Below are 25,497 nucleotides of genomic sequence, written 5' to 3'. Positions count from 1 at the left end.
AGGGTCCATTTTGTTTCACGTGAAATCTGAATAAATAAGCTTTCCATTGATGTGTGGTTTGTTAGGATATGACCATTTTAGGCCGAGACAATCTGACGGTGCAAAAAGATCAAAATATTGATTTGAAGTGGTCCCTGTAGCAGGTCGTTTTTGGCTGTTGCTATAAATATGGCCGTGCTACTTTTGTCTGGTTTTGTGGTCCGGGGGGCGTCTTACAGAAAGATTGTAACTTGAAATCATGGTAGTTTCATTTATGACAAACGCTATTACAGAACAGCACTTCCTAAATGCAAAATCTTATAATAACTTCAGATATGAAAGGGGTATTACAGGAGCCTTTTTACTTGTAAAATAATCCTCTAAGCGGTCTTAACTCCACAGCTCTCCTAACTTCAAAATGATTTAAAAACGAACAGAGAAAACCCGCTCACGATTAAATCGCCCTTCCCTGTAGACCGCTTTCTTTTTGTTTCGCTTGCAAGGGTGGAAACCTTTTCTTCAGTCTCAGCTGTACGGTTAATGCCGGACACTGCAGACACATTATCGGCCCACTCCCTGTCTTTGTGAGTGAAACTTACCAAATAGTATCGGCCATTCCTACCAAACTTATTAACGTTTCTATTTCCGCCGCATTAAAATAAATAGCTCGCCGGTTTTGCCTTTCCATTTTGTTTAACTCATCAGTAGCTCGCGCAGTTGTTGGTGGCTTGGCAACAGACCTGAAAGTGGATCGCCGAGCTTGGTGGTCCAATTTAGCATTTCCTAGCTAGAGAAAAGATACGGTTTTGAAAGATAGTATAGGAATCCCAAATCAAGTTAAGATTTGCTTCTGTAATTCGAAAAATCCTATTTTAACGCATCATATCTTAAGACCTAAGATAAGAAACTTTCTGTAATACGCCCCCTGGGTCACAAACGTAAAGATTGGACAGTTGATTGGATACTTTGTTTTGGTTTCTGCACCCACGTTGTATTCTCATTGGACTCCTTAGGGGTTTGGGGCTTGTTTAAAGATGGTGTCAAACTTGTTTTAGTTTAGTATTGCTCTACTGTGTGAGAGAAACAAGATGTTTAATGAGAAACATTGGAATCGACTGGCTTAAAGGAAATTTGGTTGGAGATTTGGACAGTCCCAAACCCGTTGGGTTCAAATGAGCCTATGGTGAGTGGTTTCAAGCCATGGTTGGGTCAAATATGGACATTTTCTAGGTTATATTAGAGCAACGGTTGGATTTGTCAATTTTTTATCCAGCCATAGGTTAAAGAACTTTACAATTTTGTGGTATTATGACTTTAATTAAGAAAAGTTGCTTCAGAGGTGATGTTTTTCCATTGTTAAATGTTAATATTGATGTAACATTGGGTCTAAGGTGTGTAGTTGTTATCAATAAGAACTTGTTTCATGACATTTGGTTTGGACTCAGTTTTATAAATCAATAGTCGAATGATTTTAATGTCCATTAACATCAACAGCGAGGTGAAGTTTGCATGAATGTTTCACTTGATTTGTTTAATTGTCAGTTGTTTAACAGCTCAAGTGTAATGAAGCTGATCTTTCATCTGCCCTCAAACACCACCGCAAACACGCAACACATCACTGAACTGACAAACACACAGAGGATGTTAGGAAATATCTACAACAACAACAGCCTCATTGAGTTTCACACTTTGACTAGAAAGAGCAAAACGTGTTTGTGTTTAACTGTTTACAAGATCGTTGAACAATTACACAGCAAAACAAAATAGTATTTCTGAGTATTTTTCTCCAGCTTTTCTGTACAATATCTAAACATTTGTTAATCATGCAAAATGTTAATATTGAGTCTGGTTTTTGGATTTAATGAAGTGATATTAAATGAAGCGCAATTGAACAAAAATCAGCTAGTGATTTACTAATTCCGTACATTTTATATTTAAAACAGCGACATTTGCTGACATGAGAGATTCGCTCGAGATGAATCAGATTCAGGAGCTTGAGCGAGCATTCACTCATCTTTCTTGTGTCTTTCAGAGACAACATCTTAGTTCTGGACATCTTCTTTGAGGCTCTGAACTACGAGACCATCGAGCAGAAGGCGGCGTATGAGTTGGCCGGTCTTCTCGGTGAGCGAACTGTTCAAATCCAGACTGATTCGCTACCCAATCATTTCGAGTCATTTGTCCTTCATATGGTTCGTTTCAGGTGACATTGGTGGACAGATGGGACTGTTTATTGGAGCCAGTATCCTCACCATACTGGAGCTCTTTGACTATCTGTATGAGGTAAGATCTTCATGTATTCTGGTATTCTCCTAGTGTAAATGTATTATCATCCTTCAGGGTTTGATTTCTTCTGATATATGAATACCCTAAAGTGAAAGAAATCGTATGACATGTTGATTGATGACATTGGACTGTGAGATAACACAAGATGTGTGTGACTCGATTGGGTTTGTTCTGCTGAGATGCTTCAGGGGTTAGAAAGTGATGATTTGTTTGCGCGGGCATCAGTCATTAACATCTTTTCTTCTCATCCATACGCCTCAGCCGGCCAATATCAATGATGAAGTTATATTACAGTAGCTTTCGGCTTTTTGACAATATTTGATACTTTCAATATTTGCATATTTGTTTATATAGTGATTGTAGAATCTTATGTTTATGGGTGTTTAGTCCTGAACAGAAGAATCTGCTGTTTGCAGAGAATCCACTTGAGAAGTGAAGTTATACATATTATTTAGTTTATTTTTATGTTTTCTTCCGTTTTAACTAGAGATGCACCGATATATCGGCCAACAATCGGTATTGGTCGTTAAAAGCGATTTCACAATACAATGAATTTGTGCTGTGTATATAGAAGATGTTTAGAAACATCACCAGTTTGATGTTCAATAATAATAGTACATTTTACATTACAATTATGCATTTGACAGACGCTTTTATCCAAAGTGACTTACATTGCATTGTACTATAGTAGAAATCCACCGATTCAAAATGTATCTTCCAATAAGCGATTATCATCTATCGACATCGATTCTGAAGATTTTATAAATACTTCTTAACTTTCTGATTGTTTTTAATATAATTCAAGTATTCTTAATATTTTCTGTATACAGAGCACAAAGATTTCCTGTACCTCAGTGATCAGAGCATACGCTAGCAACGCCAAGGTCATGGGTTCAATCCCAGGGGATTGCACATAGTCAGAAACAAATGTATTGTACAATGCAATGTAAGTTGCTTTGGATAAAAGTGTCTGCCTAATGCATATATGTAACCCAAAAAGTTCTCCACCGATATGGATAAAGAGTCTTGGGACTTATTGCTTTTATTAACCGATACCGATTATTTGACCGATATATCGTTGCATCTCCGATTAATTTCTTTAAATGAAATAATAACATTAAGAAAGTTAAGAAATATAAATTCCATCTCCCGAATCTGTATTAGCGTCAGCAGATTTCACTCGGAATAATCAGTATCGGTGGAGACATTTTGTTTCGGTGTATCTCCAGTATTCAGTCATTCGGTTTGTGATGAGAATATAGGGACTGAAATATCAGGAGTGTGCAGAAGAAACTCTCAGTGTGTGTATTTTATGAATGTGCGATGTATAACTGGAGCAGAACGCTGAGGCAGCGAGAAGTGTTTTGTCTTATCTGTTTTCTTCAGCTGCTCGTGGATCGCCTCTGTTATTCATAACCGCTCGTGGAATGAGTGATTAAAGAAGTGCTGAGTCCACACAATATACCTCTGCCGTGTACACACACATACATAGATATATTCACACATAGATGGCTTATTAGTGTCTGTTTTATACCCTGTGTGTATTATAATATCAGAAGTGAAGTGACTCCTGTTTTATGTGAACACACTCTTATATTGATTCATTTCTCCAAACCAAACACTTACAGTAAAACGTGGTTTTCAGGTCTGAATGTCTTTTCCCAGAAATCCATATTTATGGGAAAATATAAATAGCCGCATTGATTCAGTGTAATGTTGATAAATGGAAGGTTGTGTGTTGGGTGAGATGAGGACACACAGATGATCAGACTGTCAGATCCAGCAACAGAAGCGAAGCAGAAATACTGTCAGTTTCAGCTTTTGTGTTTGTTAGCCGGTTGAGTTAAACATGACAGCTGTAAGACAATAACAAGCCATATATCATCCGTTTGTGCTGAAGCGCCAGTCGAGCGCCTCCCGTGGGACTGACTGGAGAAAATACCCCGCTCTGTTTTAATGTGTTGTTTCTGTCTGCTGCTGTTTGTTTCACACCGTCAGGTTGAGAAATGTTCATTCACACTGTTTGCTTTAAAGCCACAATATGGAATAATCTTTATTGTTAAATTCATTACCTTATATGTGAACATGATGGGCGATCTCCGCCTTTTGTTGTTTTTCCGAAAGTAAACCATCTAGCGATTCAAATGTACATATTGTGGCTTTAACTTTATATAAAAACAAGCATGTTTTGAAGTTTGTCTCAGATGGGGCTTTGTTTTGTCTCTTCGCAGGTTATCAAGTTTAAATTGTGTCGCTGCAAGAACAAAAAGCAGAGGGCCAATAACAACGAGAGAGGAGCCGTTCTCAGCCTGGACGATGTAAAGCATCACGTTAGTAACTATCACACCACCGTCTGTGTCTATAAACTATAACATAATATTACCATAGTATTGTGTGTACAGTAAACATTACTTTCTCTTGACATACAAACATTTTGATCTGAATGTGTTCTCTTAAATTTGTTTTGGAGTCAAACGTATAATTGTGCGTATCTAGAATCTGTCTATCTACATCCATCTGTATGTCCTTATATTTACCTGTATATCTATACATCAGTATCTATCCTTTATACATCTATTTAACTATATATTTATCTATCTATACATCTATTGGTATACATCTATATGGGTAACCATCTATACTTCTATATCCTTTAATTTATCCATAGCCATAATTCTAGATTGATCATTCTATTTCCATCTAGTTATCATCTCTGTCTATACGTTCACATCTAAACATATGTGTCTTTCTATATGTTCACATCTATATATCTGTAGACTGTCTATATTTATACATATATATCCACAATTTTAGAGTTCTGACTACTCAATCTCAATCTATACGTCTATATCTATGCATCTCTATCTATGTTTCTATATTTATACATCTCTATCCATAATTCTGTATTGATAATTCTATTTCCAGCTCATTATTGAGACGGGTCTCAAGTGCTCATCACACTATCATCAATCTCTATCTATACATCTATTCATCTATATTCTCATATATACATTCGTATCCATAATTTTGTATCTATATTTCAATTTCTGTCTAAAATATCTATCTTTACATCTGTGTATATACATTTGTATCTTTCTATATATCTATACATCTGTATACGTCTATATCCTATACATCTATATAAATTCTGTATTTATACATATATCCAAAATTTTAATTCGTCTATCTATCCATCGATCTCAATCTATACGTCTATATCTATACATCTGTATACATCTATATCCTATACATTTATATCTATGCATCTATATTGATTCTGTATTTATACACATATAAATCCATAATTTATAGTCGTCTGTCTATCCATCGATCTCAATCTATACGTCTATATCTATTTATCCATCTTTTCAGGCTCCCTGTGACAACCTTCGTACCCCATCGACGTACCCAGGCAACATGCTACCTCATCATCCCGGTCAGGGTAACTTCGAAGACTTCACCTGTTGAGAAACACAAAAGCGTCCGCGTGATGGAGAACAACCAAAGCCGACCACATCAGAGCATCACAGACCCATCACGACCATTACAAAACACGTGGAGCCGAACAACACAGGAAGAAAAATACAGATCCATCTCTGCGTATATATTCACATGGAAATGTGCGAAACTTTTTTGCTGAACATGTGATGGAAATACTGCCTGAAATGTAAAAGTCCCGGACGCCTCGTGACGTTGGATCTTCTCACGAGGACTTTCTCGTATCGTGACTCGGACATCGAATCAGCCTCTCGCAGCTGGACCCTGATGCCTTTATGTACATAGCGACTGTTCTAAACTGTTCTAAGATCAGCGGCTTACGTAGATCAGTAGATAAATATAGCGCTTAACTCACTGTATGTAGCTTCATGATAGTCTCACTCATCAGTATCTCATGAGAATGTAAATCTTCTGAACGCAGAGTTGAGCCGTTCTGAGCTCATCCTGTAAATGCATGCTGATCGTCCTGTGCATGGTTTTATTTTGATTTACATTTCATCCTTATTATTAATATCGCCAGTTTGCCTCCATTATTAACAGGTTTCAGAAGACGCTTTAATTGAGTTTGTGAGTGTGGATTCAATTTCTCTTAATGAACCTAAAATGATAAGACAATAATACCATATATGAAGTCTTTACAGGGAAATAGGGTTAAAAACAGAAGGAGAATAATGTGTCATACTGGTTCATGCAATGTCAACATATGAACAGCATCTAAAATGTGCACATACATATGTAGAAGGATGTACGAATGTTTACAAATCTAGTTTATGTTCATGGAATGTTGAAATAGATTTTATTGACATTGAATAATACATTTGGCTGATATATTTGTTACGTGTGTATCTGAAGAAATATATACTAAACAGTGTGTGTGTTCATTTTTGTGTGATTGTGTGAAAGTTTATTTGTTGTGTTTGAGTGAAGGTATATTCATCTAGTGTTTATGTGTGTGTGTTCGCGCATTCATTTGTGTGTGTCTGGTGAAGGTTTATTCGTTTTGTGTGTGTGTGTGTGTGTGTGTGTGCGCATTCATTTGTGTGTGTGTTTGAGTGAAGGTCTATTTGTTTCGTGTGTGTGTGCATTCATTTATGTGTGTGTTTGTTTGAAAGTTTATCCGTTGTGTGTAAGTGTGCATTCATTTGTGTTTGTGTTTATTCATCAAGGTTTATTCATCTAGTGTTTATGTGTGTGTGTTCGCGCATTCATTTGTGTGTGTTTTTGTGAAGGTTTATTCGTTTTGTGTGTGTGTGTGTGTGTGCGCTTTAATTTGTGTGTGTGTTTGAGTGAAGGTCTATTTGTTTTGTGTGTGTGTGCATTCATTTATGTTTGTGTTTGTTTGAAAGTTTATCCGTTGTGTGTAAGTGTGCATTCATTTGTGTTTGTGTTTATTCATCAAGGTTTATTCATCTAGTGTTTATGTGTGTGTGTTCGCGCATTCATTTGTGTGTGTTTTTGTGAAGGTTTATTCGTTTTGTGTGTGTGTGTGTGTGTGTGTGTGTGTGTGTGCGCTTTAATTTGTGTGTGTGTTTGAGTGAAGGTCTATTTGTTTTGTGTGTGTGTGCATTCATTTATGTTTGTGTTTGTTTGAAAGTTTATCCGTTGTGTGTAAGTGTGCATTCATTTGTGTTTGTGTTTATTCATCAAGGTTTATTCATCTAGTGTTTATGTGTGTGTGTTCGCGCATTCATTTGTGTGTGTTTTTGTGAAGGTTTATTCGTTTTGTGTGTGTGTGTGTGTGTGTGTGTGTGCGCATTCATTTGTGTGTGTGTTTGAGTGAAGGTCTATTTGTTTTGTGTGTGTGTGCATTAATTTATGTTTGTGTTTGTTTGAAAGTTTATCCGTTGTGTGTAAGTGTGCATTCATTTGTGTTTGTGTTTATTCATCAAGGTTTATTCATCTAGTGTTTATGTGTGTGTGTTCGCGCATTCATTTGTGTGTGTTTTTGTGAAGGTTTATTCGTTTTGTGTGTGTGTGTGTGTGTGTGTGTGTGTGTGTGTGTGCGCTTTAATTTGTGTGTGTGTTTGAGTGAAGGTCTATTTGTTTTGTGTGTGTGTGCATTCATTTATGTTTGTGTTTGTTTGAAAGTTTATCCGTTGTGTGTAAGTGTGCATTCATTTGTGTTTGTGTTTATTCATCAAGGTTTATTCATCTAGTGTTTATGTGTGTGTGTTCGCGCATTCATTTGTGTGTGTTTTTGTGAAGGTTTATTCGTTTTGTGTGTGTGTGTGTGTGTGTGTGTGTGCGCATTCATTTGTGTGTGTGTTTGAGTGAAGGTCTATTTGTTTTGTGTGTGTGTGCATTCATTTATGTTTGTGTTTGTTTGAAAGTTTATCCGTTGTGTGTAAGTGTGCATTCATTTGTGTTTGTGTTTATTCATCAAGGTTTATTCATCTAGTGTTTATGTGTGTGTGTTCGCGCATTCATTTGTGTGTGTTTTTGTGAAGGTTTATTCGTTTTGTGTGTGTGTGTGTGTGTGTGTGTGTGTGTGTGTGTGCGCATTCATTTGTGTGTGTGTTTGAGTGAAGGTCTATTTGTTTTGTGTGTGTGTGCATTCATTTATGTTTGTGTTTGTTTGAAAGTTTATCCGTTGTGTGTAAGTGTGCATTCATTTGTGTTTGTGTTTATTCATCAAGGTTTATTCATCTAGTGTTTATGTGTGTGTGTTCGCGCATTCATTTGTGTGTGTTTTTGTGAAGGTTTATTCGTTTTGTGTGTGTGTGTGTGTGTGTGTGCGCTTTAATTTGTGTGTGTGTTTGAGTGAAGGTCTATTTGTTTTGTGTGTGTGTGCATTCATTTATGTTTGTGTTTGTTTGAAAGTTTATCCGTTGTGTGTAAGTGTGCATTCATTTGTGTTTGTGTTTATTCATCAAGGTTTATTCATCTAGTGTTTATGTGTGTGTGTTCGCGCATTCATTTGTGTGTGTTTTTGTGAAGGTTTATTCGTTTTGTGTGTGTGTGTGTGTGTGTGTGTGTGTGCGCTTTAATTTGTGTGTGTGTTTGAGTGAAGGTCTATTTGTTTTGTGTGTGTGTGCATTCATTTATGTTTGTGTTTGTTTGAAAGTTTATCCGTTGTGTGTAAGTGTGCATTCATTTGTGTTTGTGTTTATTCATCAAGGTTTATTCATCTAGTGTTTATGTGTGTGTGTTCGCGCATTCATTTGTGTGTGTTTTTGTGAAGGTTTATTCGTTTTGTGTGTGTGTGTGTGTGTGTGTGTGTGCGCATTCATTTGTGTGTGTGTTTGAGTGAAGGTCTATTTGTTTTGTGTGTGTGTGCATTAATTTATGTTTGTGTTTGTTTGAAAGTTTATCCGTTGTGTGTAAGTGTGCATTCATTTGTGTTTGTGTTTATTCATCAAGGTTTATTCATCTAGTGTTTATGTGTGTGTGTTCGCGCATTCATTTGTGTGTGTTTTTGTGAAGGTTTATTCGTTTTGTGTGTGTGTGTGTGTGTGTGTGCGCTTTAATTTGTGTGTGTGTTTGACTGAAGGTCTATTTGTTTCGTGTGTGTGTGTGCATTCATTTATGTCTGTGTTTGTGTGAAGGTTTATTTGTTGTGTGTGTGTGTGTGTGTGTGTGTGTGTGTGTGCGCGCGCGCATTCATTTGTGTGGGTGTTTGAGTGAAGGTTTATTCGTTTTGTTTGTGTGCGCTTTCATTTGTGTGTGTGTTTGAGTGAAGGTCTATTTGTTTTGTGTGTGTGTGCATTCATTTATGTTTGTGTTTGTTTGAAAGTTTATCCGTTGTGTGTAAGTGTGCATTCATTTGTGTTTGTGTTTATTCATCAAGGTTTATTCATCTAGTGTTTATGTGTGTGTGTTCGCGCATTCATTTGTGTGTGTTTTTGTGAAGGTTTATTCGTTTTGTGTGTGTGTGTGTGTGTGTGTGTGCGCTTTAATTTGTGTGTGTGTTTGACTGAAGGTCTATTTGTTTCGTGTGTGTGTGTGCATTCATTTATGTCTGTGTTTGTGTGAAGGTTTATTTGTTGTGTGTGTGTGTGTGTGTGTGTGTGTGTGTGTGCGCGCGCGCATTCATTTGTGTGGGTGTTTGAGTGAAGGTTTATTCGTTTTGTTTGTGTGCGCTTTCATTTGTGTGTGTGTTTGAGTGAAGGTCTATTTGTTTTCGTGTGTGTGTGCATTCATTTATGTGTGTGTTTGTTTGAAAGTTTATCCGTTGTGTGTATGTGTGTGTGTGTGTGTGTGTGTGTGCGCATTCATTTGTGTTTGTGTGAAGGTTTATTCAATTTGTGTGTGTGTTTGTTTGAAGGTTTATCCATTGTGTGTGTGTGCGCATTCATTTGTGTGTGTGTGTGTGTATAGGTGAATTGTTATGTAGGTTTTAGGGTCTTTATTTGTGTAAAGGTGTGTGTACGTGTACCTGTGTGTTTAGGTGTGTGTGTGATGTATAGATGTGAGAAGTACATGTTTGGATGAAGGTGTGTGTGTGTGTGTTGGATGTGTTTTCAGTCTTCATTTGAATTCTGTTCATGAAAGTGACCCGTTGATTGTTTATTTGACTTTTGTAATAGCGGCGACATATTTGTCAGCATCATATCAAAGCACAAAGACCGCTGAAATGTAAAGGAAAAAGAATGATCAAATATTAATGTCAGTGTTATTACCATAATACTCAGCTGATTCATAATACTACGTTTAACTCTTTTGTTGTTGTTTTTACGACAAACATACATATTGCCTGATCGTCCGTGGGCATCTGCAGATAATAGGCTGTTCTATTTATCTATGAAGATATAATAAATATCATTCAGAATTTTACAAACGTCTCACTTATTCATTTTCACAGAAAAACCACAGACAGAAGTGTTTGAGATTAACAGCAGCAGCTGTGATTCATTGTCATCCTACGGTATTCAACATGAAGGACGGTATATAAATAGACCTACACATATAAAACAGGAGCAGATCTGAAGACCCTGATGTAGGGTACTTAACCTTGATCAAGTACATACTACACACATAGTGAGTATGAGCATTAGTGTGCAGAGGGGCATACAGTATAAACTGAGATCTACAGTAAAGACATAAAGAACCTCCCTGAGCTTTATCTAGTGGAAAATCGTTCTTTAAACTAGAAAAAGACAAGAAGTTTGTCACTTTGATGTGTTAAAGGTATGATGTGTAACAGCTGTCATATCAATATCACATTTGTGTCGGATGATGATGTGATTCTATACCGTTCTATGGTTTCCTCAAAATGAATCACAGATGGTGTTACCTTCCGTTACAGGTTATTATTTCTACACTGGAGGTACCGTTACCTCAAACATCAACTCATTCAGTGGGATAATGTATATATACTGTTTACCTTAAAGGGGATGTTATATCTAATCTATCACATTGCAAATACATACTCATTAGGCTTTTTGTGTATCATTTGTCCCGCTGATTATGGTTTAATGAACTTTTCTGTTTAGAAGTTGAAGATAATTTGACCCGCACTAAAGAAATGATGTGATTAAAGGCTCAACATCTTCAGTTTTGTGCCTTTTAATTGTATTTTCAAGATTAGTTAATAATGTTAACTAGTGTAAAACAAGACCTTGTGATTACACACATTAATCTAAAGGAGAGAATTGGGGTAAACTGGGACTCATGTACTCGATTATCTTCCTTTCCTTTGAAATCTAATGTAAACTTTAATAATGTTATTTTGGTGTTTGTCGCCCTCTTGTGGATATTAATTTATAATTTATGTTAAATAACAAAGAACTAATTATTAAAAAATACTTCTTTTCTTAATTCTTCTTTATAAAAAATGCAGACAAATACTCTAATAAATAATAAAATAAACTACAATATTCACACATAGATAATAAAACATATTTCTATGAAGTAAGTTTTAACACGAATAATAATTCATGAGAAATATATATTGCTACGATAAATAATGTACAAACATATACAACAAAGTTAGAGAAAAAAACAATTACGTAAAATATCATTTATAAATCGTCAGGGTTCAGATGACGTCGACGCAATCCCTTCTCAAATGTCGCGAGATTCCGGCTCGGGCTGCGCTGTTGTCTGTTGAGCTCTCGCGATATCAGGTCGCGTCTCTCACAGGCGGTGTTGCTGTGTTCGCGCTGCGGCTCTCGGAGAAGATGGCGGCGCGTGGAGGTTTTCAGCCTGCGACACCGGGAGGCGGCGGAGCACCGATGGGTCCCGGGCCGCCGGTGGCCGTGGCGGGGCCCGTTATGGGTCCAGGTACGCCGCCGGGACGGATGGGCCCCGGCGGGCCGCAGAACCACATGTACCGATCACCGATGCCCGGATACCCGGTAAGAGGCGCGAGGAGAACAAAGAACCACCCGAACCCGACCGGAGGGGTTTAAATGCGAACACGCGTTCATATTCCGCATTGTGTGATTGTATTGAACGCGTTATGAAATAACATATAATGCGTTAACATTCAAATATCGATCGTTATTGAAAGCGCGTGCATTGACTTTACATCGATCAGATTCAGCATCCGTCTGATAATAAAGTAAACGCATCAGACGAGGATGATGTTTTATACACGTGCTTTAAATACACTTCGATATTAAATGTGAATAAGTTTGAACACGAACAGTTCGTTTAAAGGGTTCGTGGGCCTGTGGGTCCATTTTGCTGATGCTTGTGTTTGCGCTCGTGCTCGGTGTGTTTATATTGTCATATATATTATATATCTGCTTGATTTTATTGATCAAACTAAGAGTTCGATGTTGTTTTGGTTTATTGCATAACTCTGTTTATATTTTGCTGCATATTAATAATTGAATTACAGTGGTATGCCTGATAGCACACATACATCTGGTTTACGTCTATTTGACGTCTCCATTTACATCTGTTTGCTCATCTGCATTACGTCTCGGAGACGTCTGAAATACATCTGCTGGAGATTTGGAAACATTTGCTGTGTAAAATAACATCTGCTAAACATCTTAGAAAGAGCAGCTTTACATCCATTCTACATCACACACATCTCACAGACGTCTTCTAGAGGTCTATATGACGTCTGACAGCAGACATCTCTATGAGACGTATTGCAGATGTAAACCAGATGTGTGCTATCAGGAGGAAGATTAGAAGAATGTATAATCTGAAATAAAATAAGAAATGTAAATGTGTGTGGTAAATATTTAAATGGTGCACATATGTTGTGAAAGTGATGTTTCTAGAACTTTGTTTGGTTTTCAATGTGGTTGTAGGTTTTGAGCACCACTGTATAGGTTTCTTACTTATTTATTGTTGCATATATGATATAATACCTACATGAGCCTCGAAATATGTTGGAATGGTCGCGGTTTAAAATATCGGTTATAAAGGTTGATCAGTTTAAAATGGTAAAACGATGAGAGTGCTTCTTGAAATCAAAGTGATGATTTAGCTGTTGTCATATATGTTAATGTAACATGTTTATACACCTGTGGTTCTTACAGACATCCGCTAAAATCACAATGACACCTGATCAGAACATTTACATGTGTGTGTGTTACTGTACATTAAAGACAGACGTCAATGAGTCTGTGGTTTGGTCTGAAATTCTAGGATGATTCACTTAAACACTTATTTCAGCAGGTTATGTCATGTGTCTTAAAATCATTGACATTTCTGTTGTGTTTCAGAACTCAAACCATTAAACGCAGTGCCTTGTAAAGACACTTAATGTGACCACAGCTGTAGTGCTGTATTATACACGTGCCAGGTGTTCTGAAGATGTTTAAATAACAAACATATGACTGAGCAGAAAACACAGATCACTTATTTGTCTTGTTTATTTTGTATTTTTTCTAAAATGTATTTCAAATGTTGTGTTTGTTAATCGCAATGATATAAAAATGATGTTCAGCAGCGGCACAATTTATGTTCGGGGTCGATCGCTGCGATTGAGTCAGTAATAAATTCACTGTAAATGACTTTAGATAAAAGAGTCTGTGTGGTTACTGAGATCAGGAGCTGATGGTTTATTGATGTCTTGCAGAGACCAGGGATGCCTCCATCCAGTCGTATGACCCCTCAGGGACCCTCCATGGGGCCTCCGGGTTTTGGGGGCAGTCCAGTGTCTCGCCCCGGCATGCCCGTCATGGACCCGTCCCGCAAGAGACCACCGCCGAATCAGATTCAACAGGTCCAGCAACAGAATCGCAACCAACAGTAAGAAACATTGTCGTGTGATCATTTCGACTGTTTTTACTCTGTTTGTGAATTGAACTAAATTACTTTGTTGGTTTATTTCAGTGCCAAGAAGAAGAAAATGGCGGATAAAATTCTACCTCAGCGAGTAAGTGTCCATGAAATCTGTTTATATAAACATGAGAGTTTCTATACACAAGTTGAACACTCGTTTGAAAATATTTGACCCTTTTTTCCGTTCCCGTTTCGTAATATGTATTGTTTAGATAAATATCAAGTTTTTTCTAGCGAACATATATGACCGCAGAGAAATATTTGAATTATCTCCTAATATATTTTGTCATTGGTTCAGATCAGAGAGCTTGTCCCCGAGTCTCAGGCGTACATGGACCTGCTGGCGTTCGAGAGGAAACTCGATCAGACCATCATGCGCAAGAGACTCGACATCCAGGAAGCTCTCAAGAGACCCATCAAGGTAAATCCAAATTTGTTGGATCTGAAATAAAAATGTCAATTTAACAGAAGATACAGGTATTGTGTTTGGATTAACCCGGTGTCTTAAACTCAGATGAAGGATATATATTCTTAAAAACTTTAAAATGAACGATTTAAACACGGAGTTCAAGGAAATGCCAAAGGGCATCTATCGCTGTTCTTCAAACCTTTTCAGGTATTCTCATGATAATAAAGTATATTTATAGCGATGGTGATTGAGTCATTTGAAAAAGCAACACTCGTCAATCTCGTTGTGATTTCGATCGAGCGGTACTTCCTTCTGATCAAAGAGCTGTAGATCACAGAAGAGTGGAATCGACCTAGACATAAGTGTGAATCACGATATACATCATCACAGCCCTTATACGCAGTGTCCACACGCTTATTGTGCAAGTGAAGTGAAGTGATTTGGATTCATGCTTCAAATTTTATTTTAGTAATGTTATAAATCACATGCATGTCTCAAACTCAACATTGAATTTCCCCGCGCAGCAAAAACGAAAGCTGCGTATCTTTATCTCCAACACCTTCAACCCCGCCAAACCTGACGCGGAGGACGGCGAGGGTACCGTTGCATCATGGGAGCTCCGCGTAGAGGGTCGACTTCTCGAAGACGTAAGCTGGAATCTCTCAACTCCCATCGACTCGCGTTCAATCTGAATGTCTTTTTATAATCTGTCCGTGTCTTTCTCAGACCGCTGTGTCCAAGTATGAAGCCACCAAACAGAAGAGAAAGTTTTCATCTTTCTTTAAGTCATTAGTCATCGAGCTGGATAAAGATTTATATGGACCTGACAATCATCTGGTGGAGGTAAGCAGCATAACTATATGAATGTGCTGAACTGAAGTTCATTCGGTTAATGTCTCCTTTGCTTTCAGTGGCACAGGACGGCCACGACTCAAGAGACGGATGGGTTTCAGGTGAAGAGACCTGGAGATGTTGGTGTTCGCTGTACCGTACTCCTCATGCTCGACTACCAGGTGACAACAGTCTCCCATATCAACTAAACAAGTTCTTTTTGCTTTCTAGTGAATCACCACTAGGGGGCGGCACACACATAGTGATAGATTTAACAATATTGTCCAGAGTTCATTATAAACGTTCATAATAAATAGAAATAAGATTTTACTTCACCCCAGAATCAAAAGAATAACATTAAAATGAGTTCAATCTCTCTCCAGCCTCCTCAGTTCAAGTTGGACCCTCGATTGGCTCGACTGCTGGGCATCCACACTCAGACCCGACCCGTGATCATTCAGGCCCTGTGGCAGTACGTGAAGACCCACAAACTGCAGGACCCTCACGAGCGAGAGTTCATTAACTGTGACAAATACCTCCAGCAGGTTCGACACGTTCTATCGCCTTACATTTCAATAATGTATTAAATATTATTCTCAAAATGATTTTCTGTCGTGTTCAGATCTTTGAATCCCAGAGGATGAAGTTCTCTGAGATTCCTCAGCGTCTGCACGCGCTACTCATGCCGCCTGAGCCGATCATCATCAACCACGTCATAAGGTAACCGTCGGCAACACGATGCCACCCGAAATCGCTTTTCATCCACGAAATGCTGTCTGAACCTGAACATGTGTTTCAGCGTGGACCCCAACGACCAGAAGAAGACGGCGTGTTATGATATCGACGTTGAGGTGGACGACACCCTGAAGACGCAGATGAACTCTTTTCTTCTGTCCACGGCCAGTCAGCAGGAGATTGCAGGGCTCGACAACAAGGTATGATGTCTTTGAAAAGCAAAACCTGGATGTTGACGAGAGCAGCAGTATGGGAAGGGTTTTTCGGAGGGGCTGTTGTTGATTCGTCGATCATATTGTAATCGGATGTTATTTTGTTTGTGTTTTTGGTCTGATCAGATCACCGCAACTGTTTTATTAGTTTCAGATAGTAGAATATCTGATCTAAGTTTCGCTGAAAGGGATGTACAATTAATCGGTTAATCGAGTAATCATAAAGATCATTTGATCTCAAGGGGTATATGTGATTGCTTAAATATAGGAATGTGAAGAATGCAGACTTTAGCGTCAGGTGATTTTATTATTATTTTTTATATGCACTTCTGCTGAAGGTATTTGTGTTTAGGTTGATTAATCGTCAATTAATTTTAATCGGTTAACTTATAATCATTAATAAATTAATTGTCGATAGGGCTGTCAACCGATAACATTTTATTGAATGAAAAATGAAATGGATGAGTTTTGACTAAATTATTAATAAAGAGCCAGTAAGAGCAAAGAATAGATGGGAACTGCTGTTATATTGTTTAAAAAGCATAAAAAAACAGTTGTTCCCTGATAGAACACATACATCTGGCAGACGTCTGCATTTGCAATACATAGTTTGCTCATCTGCACTACGTCTCTGAGAGGTCTGCTGTCAGATGTCATATAGATGCTCTTTCTGAGATGTTTACCAGATGTTTTCACTCTCCAGATCTATAACAGACATTGTACATATGCTAGCTGTGTTTAGATTTTATTAGTCAAACATAATCCACATAGTTCCCTTTGTGTTATTCTAAAGTTTTGAGGAGCTTACTAGTTTCGACAATGTGAGTGTTCGTAAACTTTGACCGGTTGTTATATTGTCGTTCATGTGTTAGCTAGTCAAACATTTACCTGAAGGTTTGTGTTAGATGATTGTGTCGTTTGTTCATGGCTTTCTTCTGGATGAATGAACAGTCTTGTAAGTGCTCAGATCTCCACCGCAGGAGACCGGCTGTTGTTTTCTATAAAGTGGTGTTTTGTGTTCCTCCCTGTTCCTGTCTGCCGAATATCACAATGACTCTTGCGTCTCACGAATCGAAGCGTGTTCGGTGGAGAAACGCACACACACAAGCTAGCATGATACTGTCCTGGCTTTTTTCAGCTCGCGTCACTGTTTAGTCTGATAAAGAGTTCAGTGTTGGCAAGCAAACTCATGTGTTGAGTGTTTGTGTTAATTAAATCAATATGATAAAGAGCAGTATAGTAATAATTCAGTTTGTCGATTATTTGCCATCATTAAATACTTTTTAGCATGATATTGGTCACCTGCTTTCTAAATTTTGCTATCAACATTTAAAACTGTAATTGGTCGCTAGTCTTTAAACAGAACTTGTGGGATCTATGTAGGAGCTTCTTACCACATGTATTTTTTTCCTCTTTGACCCAGTTACATCACTGGTCGGCTTGCGACAGTTTGTGGTTTGAACTTTGTGTTTGGTGACACGGTCGGTCTTGATAAGCCCAGCACAGTAAAAGCCCTGTCGTCTGATGAGATTGAGCTTGAGACGATTACAGCTTAGATGATGATTCAGTAACACCATTGTTTGATATCCAACAACAGTTGTGTGAATAGGAAATTAACCATCATCTCTAACTTTAAATGAAAAGCCATATAGTACAGTTTTCCTCTGCCAAACCTAATAGATTTAATATAGTGTTGCAAACCACAAAACTAAATTCTGCGTAAAGAAATCGAGTGAGACGCAATGAAGCATTCCTGTGCTGATAACAAAATTGAAAGACCAAACACTTTTCAGTCAGATTCGCTAACCTGCATAATTCAGTTTAATCCAACTAAAGGTGAACTTTGCTCATGTCTTCAGATCCATGAGACCATTGAGACGATTAACCACCTGAAGACTCAAAGAGAGTTCATGTTGAGCTTCGCCCGAGACCCGCAGGGATTCATCAATGATTGGCTGCAGTCGCAGTGCAGAGACCTTAAGGTGAGACCAAACGACCAATCAGCTTTCAGCAGAATTACGGAGATCAATTTGCCATATTGATGCACAAATGTCACCGTCAATAAAAAGATGGGTTACATTTTATTCATGTAGAGCTTCTAGTTGTCATTGTTTCAAAGCATTATAAAAATATATATATATATATCAAATAGTAGTGTGCATCAATCGTACAATATTATTTATTATCACGGTACAAAGTTACTTGTGCTTTAGCTTGTTTTTTTAAAAGCTTGTTGTATGTTTATTTACGGCCCTGTGGATAGCAGGCTATTGTATGAAGAGCCTTTATATAAGTGTAACTGTGTGTTAGTGATGTGACTGGACTTTGATGCGGAGGATTCCGTAAGGGTTGGTTGACTTTTCAAAGTCTAGAGAAAACAAAACCGTTAACAAGTTTCTCAATACGGTTTTGGCTTGTGTTCTGTGTCTTGCAGACGATGACTGATGTGGTCGGGAACCCGGAGGAGGAGAGACGTGCGGAGTTCTACTTCCAGCCCTGGGCTCAAGAGGCCGTCTGCCGTTATTTCTATTCAAAGGTGAATCTCTTTATTATTCACGGAGTGTTTGCTAATCTGTTATTTGGCATTTCTGAATCCTCTTTAACCGACGTTGTTCTGTTTCGCTCAGGTCCAGCAGAGGAGACAGGAGCTGGAACAGGCTCTGGGCATTCGAAACACATAAGCGTGCTTATTGTGAAAGACGGGTTTCTGCTAGCGTATCTGATCACCACAGTTATATTACATTTATCTCGTATCGTCCTGCTGTAGCCCCCCAGGAGACCCTTTACCCCGACTCCTCTAATATATGCCCGAATAATTTCGCCAACATCAGGTTTCATGCTCGGCCTATAAATCAGTAAAGAAAGGTTTTCAGAATCTTTCATTTTATGACGTTTTCTGACCAAACTGACGGATTTAGTGAGATGTTTTGTTTATCGTTATCGCAACATTACTAAATCGTGAATAGGAATCTCGATTTGCTGATTTAAATATTAACTGGGGTCATTGTTTATTTTTGAAGTAATCGATATTGTCTTTGATATTTTAATGTTCTCATAATATGAACTTTATGAAGATTAGTCTAGTTACGTGCAGATTATTAACTTAGTTTAGTACCTCAGCTCCGCGAGGATGAAATATAGATGGAGAAGTCAGTCAGCGTTCCCGCTCGGTAACCGAATTACCTTCAGTACTCATGCGTTCCGTAGTGGTTGTAGTCCAGCACGTTGGCGAACGAAGCTTCGCAAGATTAGACGTACTACTGATCGACCTGTTTGCGTATTGATCTTCTGGTCCTAGACTGTTTAGTGGTTTCACGCTATCCTCGCTGTGATCTATGAATTGATGTTCCTCTACAGATCAATGGTTCATTAAATACTTGTCTAAATTGTCGGTGCTAAACGATGATATAGAAACGATGACCTGCTACTTCAAATACTGGTAGTTCTCCGCTGAGTTTTTAACGTTTTCTAGATCTGCTGAAGATACCCCGATGCTTCCTCCACCCGAGTATTTAAACATTTAGAAGTGATTTTGTTTACTTTAACATTCTTGGTAGTTAACAATCTTCTTAGTTAACCAGTCTTGCATTTGCTTTGACTGGAGATCCATTTTATATCGTCTTTTTTTTCATGGACCAAATGTTGTAATTCTCTGTCAGCTTTTGTGTTATAATAAAGATTATCTTGTATTATCGCTCACTTGTGTCCATGTCTGTTTATTGTTTCAGGTTTGTGATTTGTCAGCGTTTAATTTAACATTTTATGTTTTTTCTTCGTTTATCTATTTGTCGCGTTTTATTTCTAGTTTAAAGTTAATATGTTTACCTGGATACTTATTTTCTTGCTTTCTATTGTGTTTGTTTAGGCTTTACGTTGATTTTAATGTGTGTGTTTTCTTTTTCCGGTGGAAAGCAGACGGCAGTCTTTTGATATGGTTACCTGTTGATTTCTTTTTGTGATTTCTTTATAGCTTGGCGTTTGTCCACTTCATTTTTGTATCGCTTGGAAAATGACCCATTCCCAGATATCACACATACATCTGGCTTAAGACTGTTTGCGTTTTCATCTGCGATACGTCTCCGAGATGTCAGACGTAATATTCCTCTAGATGATGTGTATGATGTAGAATGGACGTTTTCCAGATCTCTAGCAGACGTTCAGATGAGCAAACTGTGTATTGTTGCTCATTTCTAACAATGAAATCTATAAATCAAGCTGACTTGACTATTGCAGATGTAAATGTAGACGTAAGCCAGATGTTTGTGTGCTCTCTGGGATGTTTCTTGGATTTAACTGTGGTAAATATCTTGTTAATTTCCGTAAGATATATTTTTATTTAGTGATTTATTTCTAGCTAGAAATGTGTTGTAATGTGTACTTGGGTTTTGTCGCTACGGAAAAACATAAATACATCGGCCGACTGTTTCTATGGTTACACGTATAGTAAACTGCAGCGCAAGCTGCGAAAAAAGCGCTAAATTTATGAGCTTTATTACAAACTTTAGAACTTAAATGTCGTGTTATAATTGCCTCTATATCTCGAGACGTGTTGTCGTTGTCAGTCGCACAAAAGCAATGACTTTGGTTTCTGTCTCTCTTCAGTTGCGCGCGCGTGTGATTACGAACGCGCCAATGCGCGCAGGGGGAGTGATGCGCGTTCACGGACTATAATAGTCGCGCGCTCGGGTGAGTCGCTCGGGTCCGACAGCCGCCCTTCAGCCGGCCAGACGCTCAGTATGTCCGCCAAGAGAGTCTGCATTATCGGCTCCGGCAACTGGTGCGTAACATTCTTTAAAACACGATCGTTTTGTGTTTTATTCTATAGTGTGACGTCGTTGCTAAAGCTTTGATTTATAACGTTCGGTTTAGTGATGTATTGTGAAATAGAAATAAGTTCAGTTTTGCATTAAATGCGGGATTTATTTATGCATATCATGTTGTGTATAAAGCTGTCTATTAGAGTATTTATAACTCTCATATATCACCGATTATATATGCTTGTGTGCATTAATGTGTTATGATCGTGTTAAACATCTGCACATACTGAAGACAAACTTGATTCAATATTGTTTTATTTCTGATCCATTCCTGATCAAGATGTTTGATTATGATAATGCTCTTTGATAAATGATCTCTGATCTGTTAAACTGAAATGTGTCTCTGCAGATACTGAAGCAGAAGTGTAATGTGATATTTGCTGGAGTATTAATAACTATAATAAGTGTATTCGCTTCATTATAGCCCTTATTGTTATACAGATAGATATTCAGAGTTTATATATAGAAGGGAAGTTTGTTTTGTGATTTTGTGTTGGTTAGATTCATATCTTAGACGTCATTCTAAAAGAAGTATTGTGATGGTACAGTGACGATATGATATTAATATATAAGTGAGTTTGTTTTTCGTGAAAGTGTTATTAAGGGTGTGTGACCTTCGCTGTTTAATTACTTGTCTTCTTTAGTGCACTACATTTATTACAGTTCACTATTGTAAATACTATAGTTTTAGTACTAGTAAACATTATTGTACTTTAGTACAGACTAATGGATATACACTATAGTATTTACTGTAGTGAATTGCAGTATACTATGGCAATATATAGTAGGCTATTACAGGAGCCATACTAGTAGTATACTACAGTAAACTGTAGTCAATTCTGTAGTGTTCTATAGTCTTAAACTAGTGAAATTTGTTGTGCTGTAGTATGCTATAGTATGTGTAGTATCAACTATAATCTTAAACTAGTGAAATTTCTTGTGCTATAGTATTTTCTGTATTAACTAAACCAGCCTAAACGTGGAAGATAAACTGTAGTATTCACCACATTCTTTACTATAGTAAGAATCGAAACACTTCAGTTTCTTGGACTTAAATAAGTACTGAAGTATAGCGGTTTGGTATAGAGTTGATGTTCTGTATTTCAGTTTTATTAGGGTTGTTATATATGCATTTCTTTCAACCATGTAACTGAATATTTAAAGCTAAACGTAAAATGTTCTTCACACGGTGCACTAACAGTGATAGACTCAGATCAGCAGTACATCACAGACCCATTGGTCAGATCACGGTCTGTTCATGATCTCAGATCCAGTTGGTTATGTTCGCAGGGGCTCCGCCATCGCCAAGATCGTAGGAGCCAATGCGGCGAAGTCCAACACGTTTGAGAGCACGGTGAACATGTGGGTGTTTGAAGAGATGGTGAACGGACGGAAACTCACAGAAATCATCAACACCGAACACGAGAACGTCAAGTACCTGCCGGGACACAAGCTGCCACCTAACGTGGTGGGCATGACCACAAACCTTGAATTGAATCATTTAGGACCCTTGTTGTGTTTCATATATATAACGGATATGTCAACAAGCACTATGGTTAAATCAGTTTCGTTTCAGGCGGCTGTTCCAGAGCTTTTGGATGCTGTGAAGGATGCAGACATCCTCATCTTCGTCATCCCTCATCAGTTCGTGTCCAGAGTGTGTGACACCATCAGAGGTCACATCAAACCCGACGCTGTGGGGATGTCTCTCATCAAGGTGACTTCAGTTCATCGTGTTTGGCGGTTTGTGTTTGTGTGTGTGTAACTGTGTTTGTGTTTGTAAGGGTGTGGATGAGGGTCCCGATGGACTGAAACTCATCTCTGAGGTCATCCGAGAGAAACTGGGCATCTTGATGACGGTGCTGATGGGAGCCAATCTGGCCAATGAGGTCGCCCAGGAGAAGTTCTGTGAAACTACCATCGGTCAGTGAACAGATGAGGAATCTCTGCTTGTGCTTTAACTTAATTCATATATTTTTATTAAGTTACCGATGCAGATTTCCAAAGTAAACCTTTAGGCATTAAAAAGGCCTACACAATTAAATAAACAATGATTGATTTACAATATATAAAATACATATTTTGAGAAAAATTTTGGAAATGTGTTAAGCTGGTTAAGTTGTGGGATTTTTATAAAGATGTCCTGATATAATATATTTGATATAATGTATGTAAATATTCTTTATTTTTAGTTTATGCTGCATTTAAGCCCTTAAAGTTGAGTTTTCCTATTTCACTCTGACAAAAAATTTACTGTATTTCTATATTGAATTAACAGTTTTTATTCATTTGTGTAGAGAAAATTCAATCAAACCTGGACTGTTGTTGATTCTTAAACAAATGTAAATGTTTGTTTTTTCTTTTAAACATGACTTTGTAGCTGATGATAATCATTTATAAAGTTGTCAATAATAACCGCTTTGGCCTGTTGACGTGTGTTTAGGATGTAAAAGCAAAGCTCACGGGCCGCTGCTGAAGGAACTCATGCAGACACAGAACTTTCGTGTGACGGTGGTGGAGGAGGCGGATGTTGTGGAGATCTGTGGAGCGTTAAAGGTGAACATTGACTCGGATGTAAGAGATCAGACACTGCTTGATCTCAAGTGTTTTTATCATGATGTGTTTGTGTGTAGAATATTGTAGCTGTTGGTGCTGGTTTCTGTGACGGTCTGAACTTCGGTGACAACACTAAAGCCGCCGTCATCCGTCTGGGTCTGATGGAGATGATCGCCTTCGCTCGGTTTTTCTGCACGGCCAGTCCCGTCTCTCCCGCCACGTTTCTGGAGAGCTGCGGCATCGCCGACCTCATCACCACCTGCTACGGAGGACGCAACCGCAAGATCGCAGAGGCCTTCGCTAGAACGGGGAAAGTAGGTTTCTTCTGGGTTCTGTGTGTTATTTCTTTACGTCTGTTATCTGAAATCAGTTTGTTTGTTAGTCCATCGAGGAGCTGGAGAAGGAAATGTTGAACGGACAGAAACTTCAGGGTCCGGCGACCGCAGCAGAAGTTCATCAGATCCTCAAACACAAGAACCTGGTGGAGAAGTAACAATCTTTTATTCACAATATACAAAAGAAAAGTACAGAAGAGCTTTTTACCTTATTTATACGCTAGTAAAATTCCCAATGTTACATTATTATTCAAACACCGTCTCTCAATAACATTAATCATTTGAGTGAAAAATCATATTTATGGACCAAGAGCAGGGTGTGACAACTTGCCCCGGTCTACTCAATAGAAATATTTTCAATTCAGTGATGTAAAAGTGAATTTATTTATTGACTCTCTGTCTCTCTCTCTCTCTCTGTCTCTCTCTCTAGGTTTCCTCTGTTTAATGCAGTCTATCAGATCTGTTTCCAGGATCATCCGGTCAAAGAGTTCATCACATGTCTACAGAATCACCCAGAACACATGTGACCACACGAGCCACAGATCTCTGACCTCAGAGCACATTTAAAGGTGTTTCACAGTGACTCTTTTTGTAACGTGAATGTTTATGTTAAATGTTAAAGGCAGAACTACTACAATACTGTCAGATGCACAAATCTTATCACAACGCTGCTAGAAATGGACATTATATTGTCACTTACACAGAATTGAAACTTTTAATCATCTTTGTCTCAATGTTTTGTATATCTAAAGATTGTTTTTTTATTAATTTGTCTTTTCTTTAGCAGCCAAGCGTAAAGTGCCTTAAAGTTATAGTCATTTTCAGGAAAACAGCTTCTGGAAATGTCTGTATATGGAAGAAGTGCCATAAAACAAATGTCCTTCAGTCACAACGGCTTGTATCTGTGAGTTTGTTTGTCACAAAATATTCAGCGAGTTTGCTTTGAGAAATGACTGAGCAGAGCCGAGAGAATGTGTGTGTGTGTGCGTGTGTGTGTGTGTGTGTGTGCGTGTGAGTGAGTGTGTACGTTCTGGAATGTGACCTTTACATTTGACACCTCACTCTGATACACTGACCTTTCGCCCATTTTGGGGTTCAACCTTTGACCTTTTTCTAAGAGCAGTTCAGTTCACTTCTTAGCGGGTAGAATGTGGTTTGAGGAAAATAAGATTTTATTAGAAGTCTAAATATTTGTGCATATATTACTGATTAGAGGTTTAGACAGGATATGATCTTAATCTTTTTTATATCAGAACTGCAGATCTTTATTAAAATAGCTTTTTATGCTTGATTCATCTTTGCCGTCGTTATGTGATTTATGGATTGTAAAACACGTTTTGGGCAGGTAGAGCTACTTTCTTTAGCAAACACATTGGGGTACGCGATGTGTATAAATAAAATATATTTTATTTAATCAAACTAAATGATTTGTGTTATAATGTTAGTATTTGTTTCCCATCTTATTTAGTTTTTGAATAAAAGCTTTATTATAAAGTTTCAGTTAAAGTGTCTTTACCTAGGCTACTGTTTTATTGTTGTTTTTTTATTAAATAGCTTTTAATGAACCACAAACTAAGCATTCGTTTTAAAGTGGGAAAATACTTTTTGTCATCTTCTTGAAGGTGAATAGGCTTAATACGTCTTATTGGTTT

General features: G+C 37.9%; 3 protein-coding genes across 6 annotated transcripts in view; all 3 read left to right on the top strand.

The window, feature by feature from the left end:
* The window catches only part of LOC306902470 (acid-sensing ion channel 1B), a gene marked incomplete at its 5' end in the record, with an annotated part of 145,709 nt that extends 139,066 nt beyond the window's left edge, over window positions 1–6,643 (top strand). For 2 of the 4 annotated variants that reach the window (XM_079471066.1, XM_079471064.1), the window contains 4 exons: window positions 2,012–2,103; window positions 2,183–2,262; window positions 4,497–4,595; window positions 5,638–6,643. In XM_079471066.1, the coding sequence (XP_079327192.1) occupies window positions 2,012–2,103; window positions 2,183–2,262; window positions 4,497–4,595; window positions 5,638–5,733 (367 nt within the window). In that variant the 3' untranslated portion in view covers window positions 5,734–6,643. The remainder of the gene's footprint in view (window positions 1–2,011; window positions 2,104–2,182; window positions 2,263–4,496; window positions 4,596–5,637) is intronic. The other 2 variants (XM_079471067.1, XM_079471065.1) reach the window with 2 other exon arrangements.
* Window positions 6,644–11,748: 5,105 nt separating this feature from the next.
* smarcd1 (SWI/SNF related BAF chromatin remodeling complex subunit D1) lies at window positions 11,749–19,836 on the top strand. Its single transcript, XM_079471069.1, has 13 exons — window positions 11,749–12,059; window positions 13,745–13,917; window positions 14,002–14,044; window positions 14,249–14,371; window positions 14,884–15,006; window positions 15,086–15,202; window positions 15,271–15,372; window positions 15,574–15,735; window positions 15,813–15,910; window positions 15,990–16,125; window positions 17,997–18,119; window positions 18,572–18,673; window positions 18,765–19,836. Exons 1-13 carry the CDS (start codon window positions 11,883–11,885, stop codon window positions 18,816–18,818), a joined length of 1,533 nt encoding a protein of 510 aa, XP_079327195.1. The 5' UTR covers window positions 11,749–11,882; the 3' UTR covers window positions 18,819–19,836.
* A 953-nt stretch (window positions 19,837–20,789) lies between these two features.
* gpd1b (glycerol-3-phosphate dehydrogenase 1b) lies at window positions 20,790–25,136 on the top strand. The gene is made up of 8 exons (XM_079471104.1): window positions 20,790–20,914; window positions 22,245–22,422; window positions 22,531–22,671; window positions 22,739–22,877; window positions 23,398–23,510; window positions 23,588–23,824; window positions 23,893–23,999; window positions 24,276–25,136. Exons 1-8 carry the CDS (start codon window positions 20,874–20,876, stop codon window positions 24,370–24,372), a joined length of 1,053 nt encoding a protein of 350 aa, XP_079327230.1. The 5' UTR covers window positions 20,790–20,873; the 3' UTR covers window positions 24,373–25,136.
* The last annotated feature ends 361 nt before the right edge of the window (window positions 25,137–25,497 follow it).

Source organism: Barbatula barbatula (assembly GCF_947034865.1).
Source record: "Barbatula barbatula genome assembly, chromosome: 13".
In the NCBI taxonomy this organism is placed as follows: Eukaryota; Metazoa; Chordata; class Actinopteri; order Cypriniformes; family Nemacheilidae; genus Barbatula; species Barbatula barbatula.
This window is presented reverse-complemented; position numbering and strand designations above follow the sequence as displayed.

Coding starts and splice junctions, on each gene's coding strand:
- smarcd1 (XM_079471069.1), top strand. CDS start 11,883: ATGGCGGCGCGTGGAGGTTTTCAGCCTGCGACACCGGGAGGCGGCGGA. Junction 12,060..13,744: donor CACCGATGCCCGGATACCCG/GTAAGAGGCGCG, acceptor GATGTCTTGCAG/AGACCAGGGATGCCTCCATC. Junction 15,007..15,085: donor AGGGTCGACTTCTCGAAGAC/GTAAGCTGGAAT, acceptor TGTCTTTCTCAG/ACCGCTGTGTCCAAGTATGA.
- gpd1b (XM_079471104.1), top strand. CDS start 20,874: ATGTCCGCCAAGAGAGTCTGCATTATCGGCTCCGGCAACTG. Junction 22,423..22,530: donor ACAAGCTGCCACCTAACGTG/GTGGGCATGACC, acceptor GTTTCGTTTCAG/GCGGCTGTTCCAGAGCTTTT. Junction 23,511..23,587: donor AGATCTGTGGAGCGTTAAAG/GTGAACATTGAC, acceptor GTTTGTGTGTAG/AATATTGTAGCTGTTGGTGC.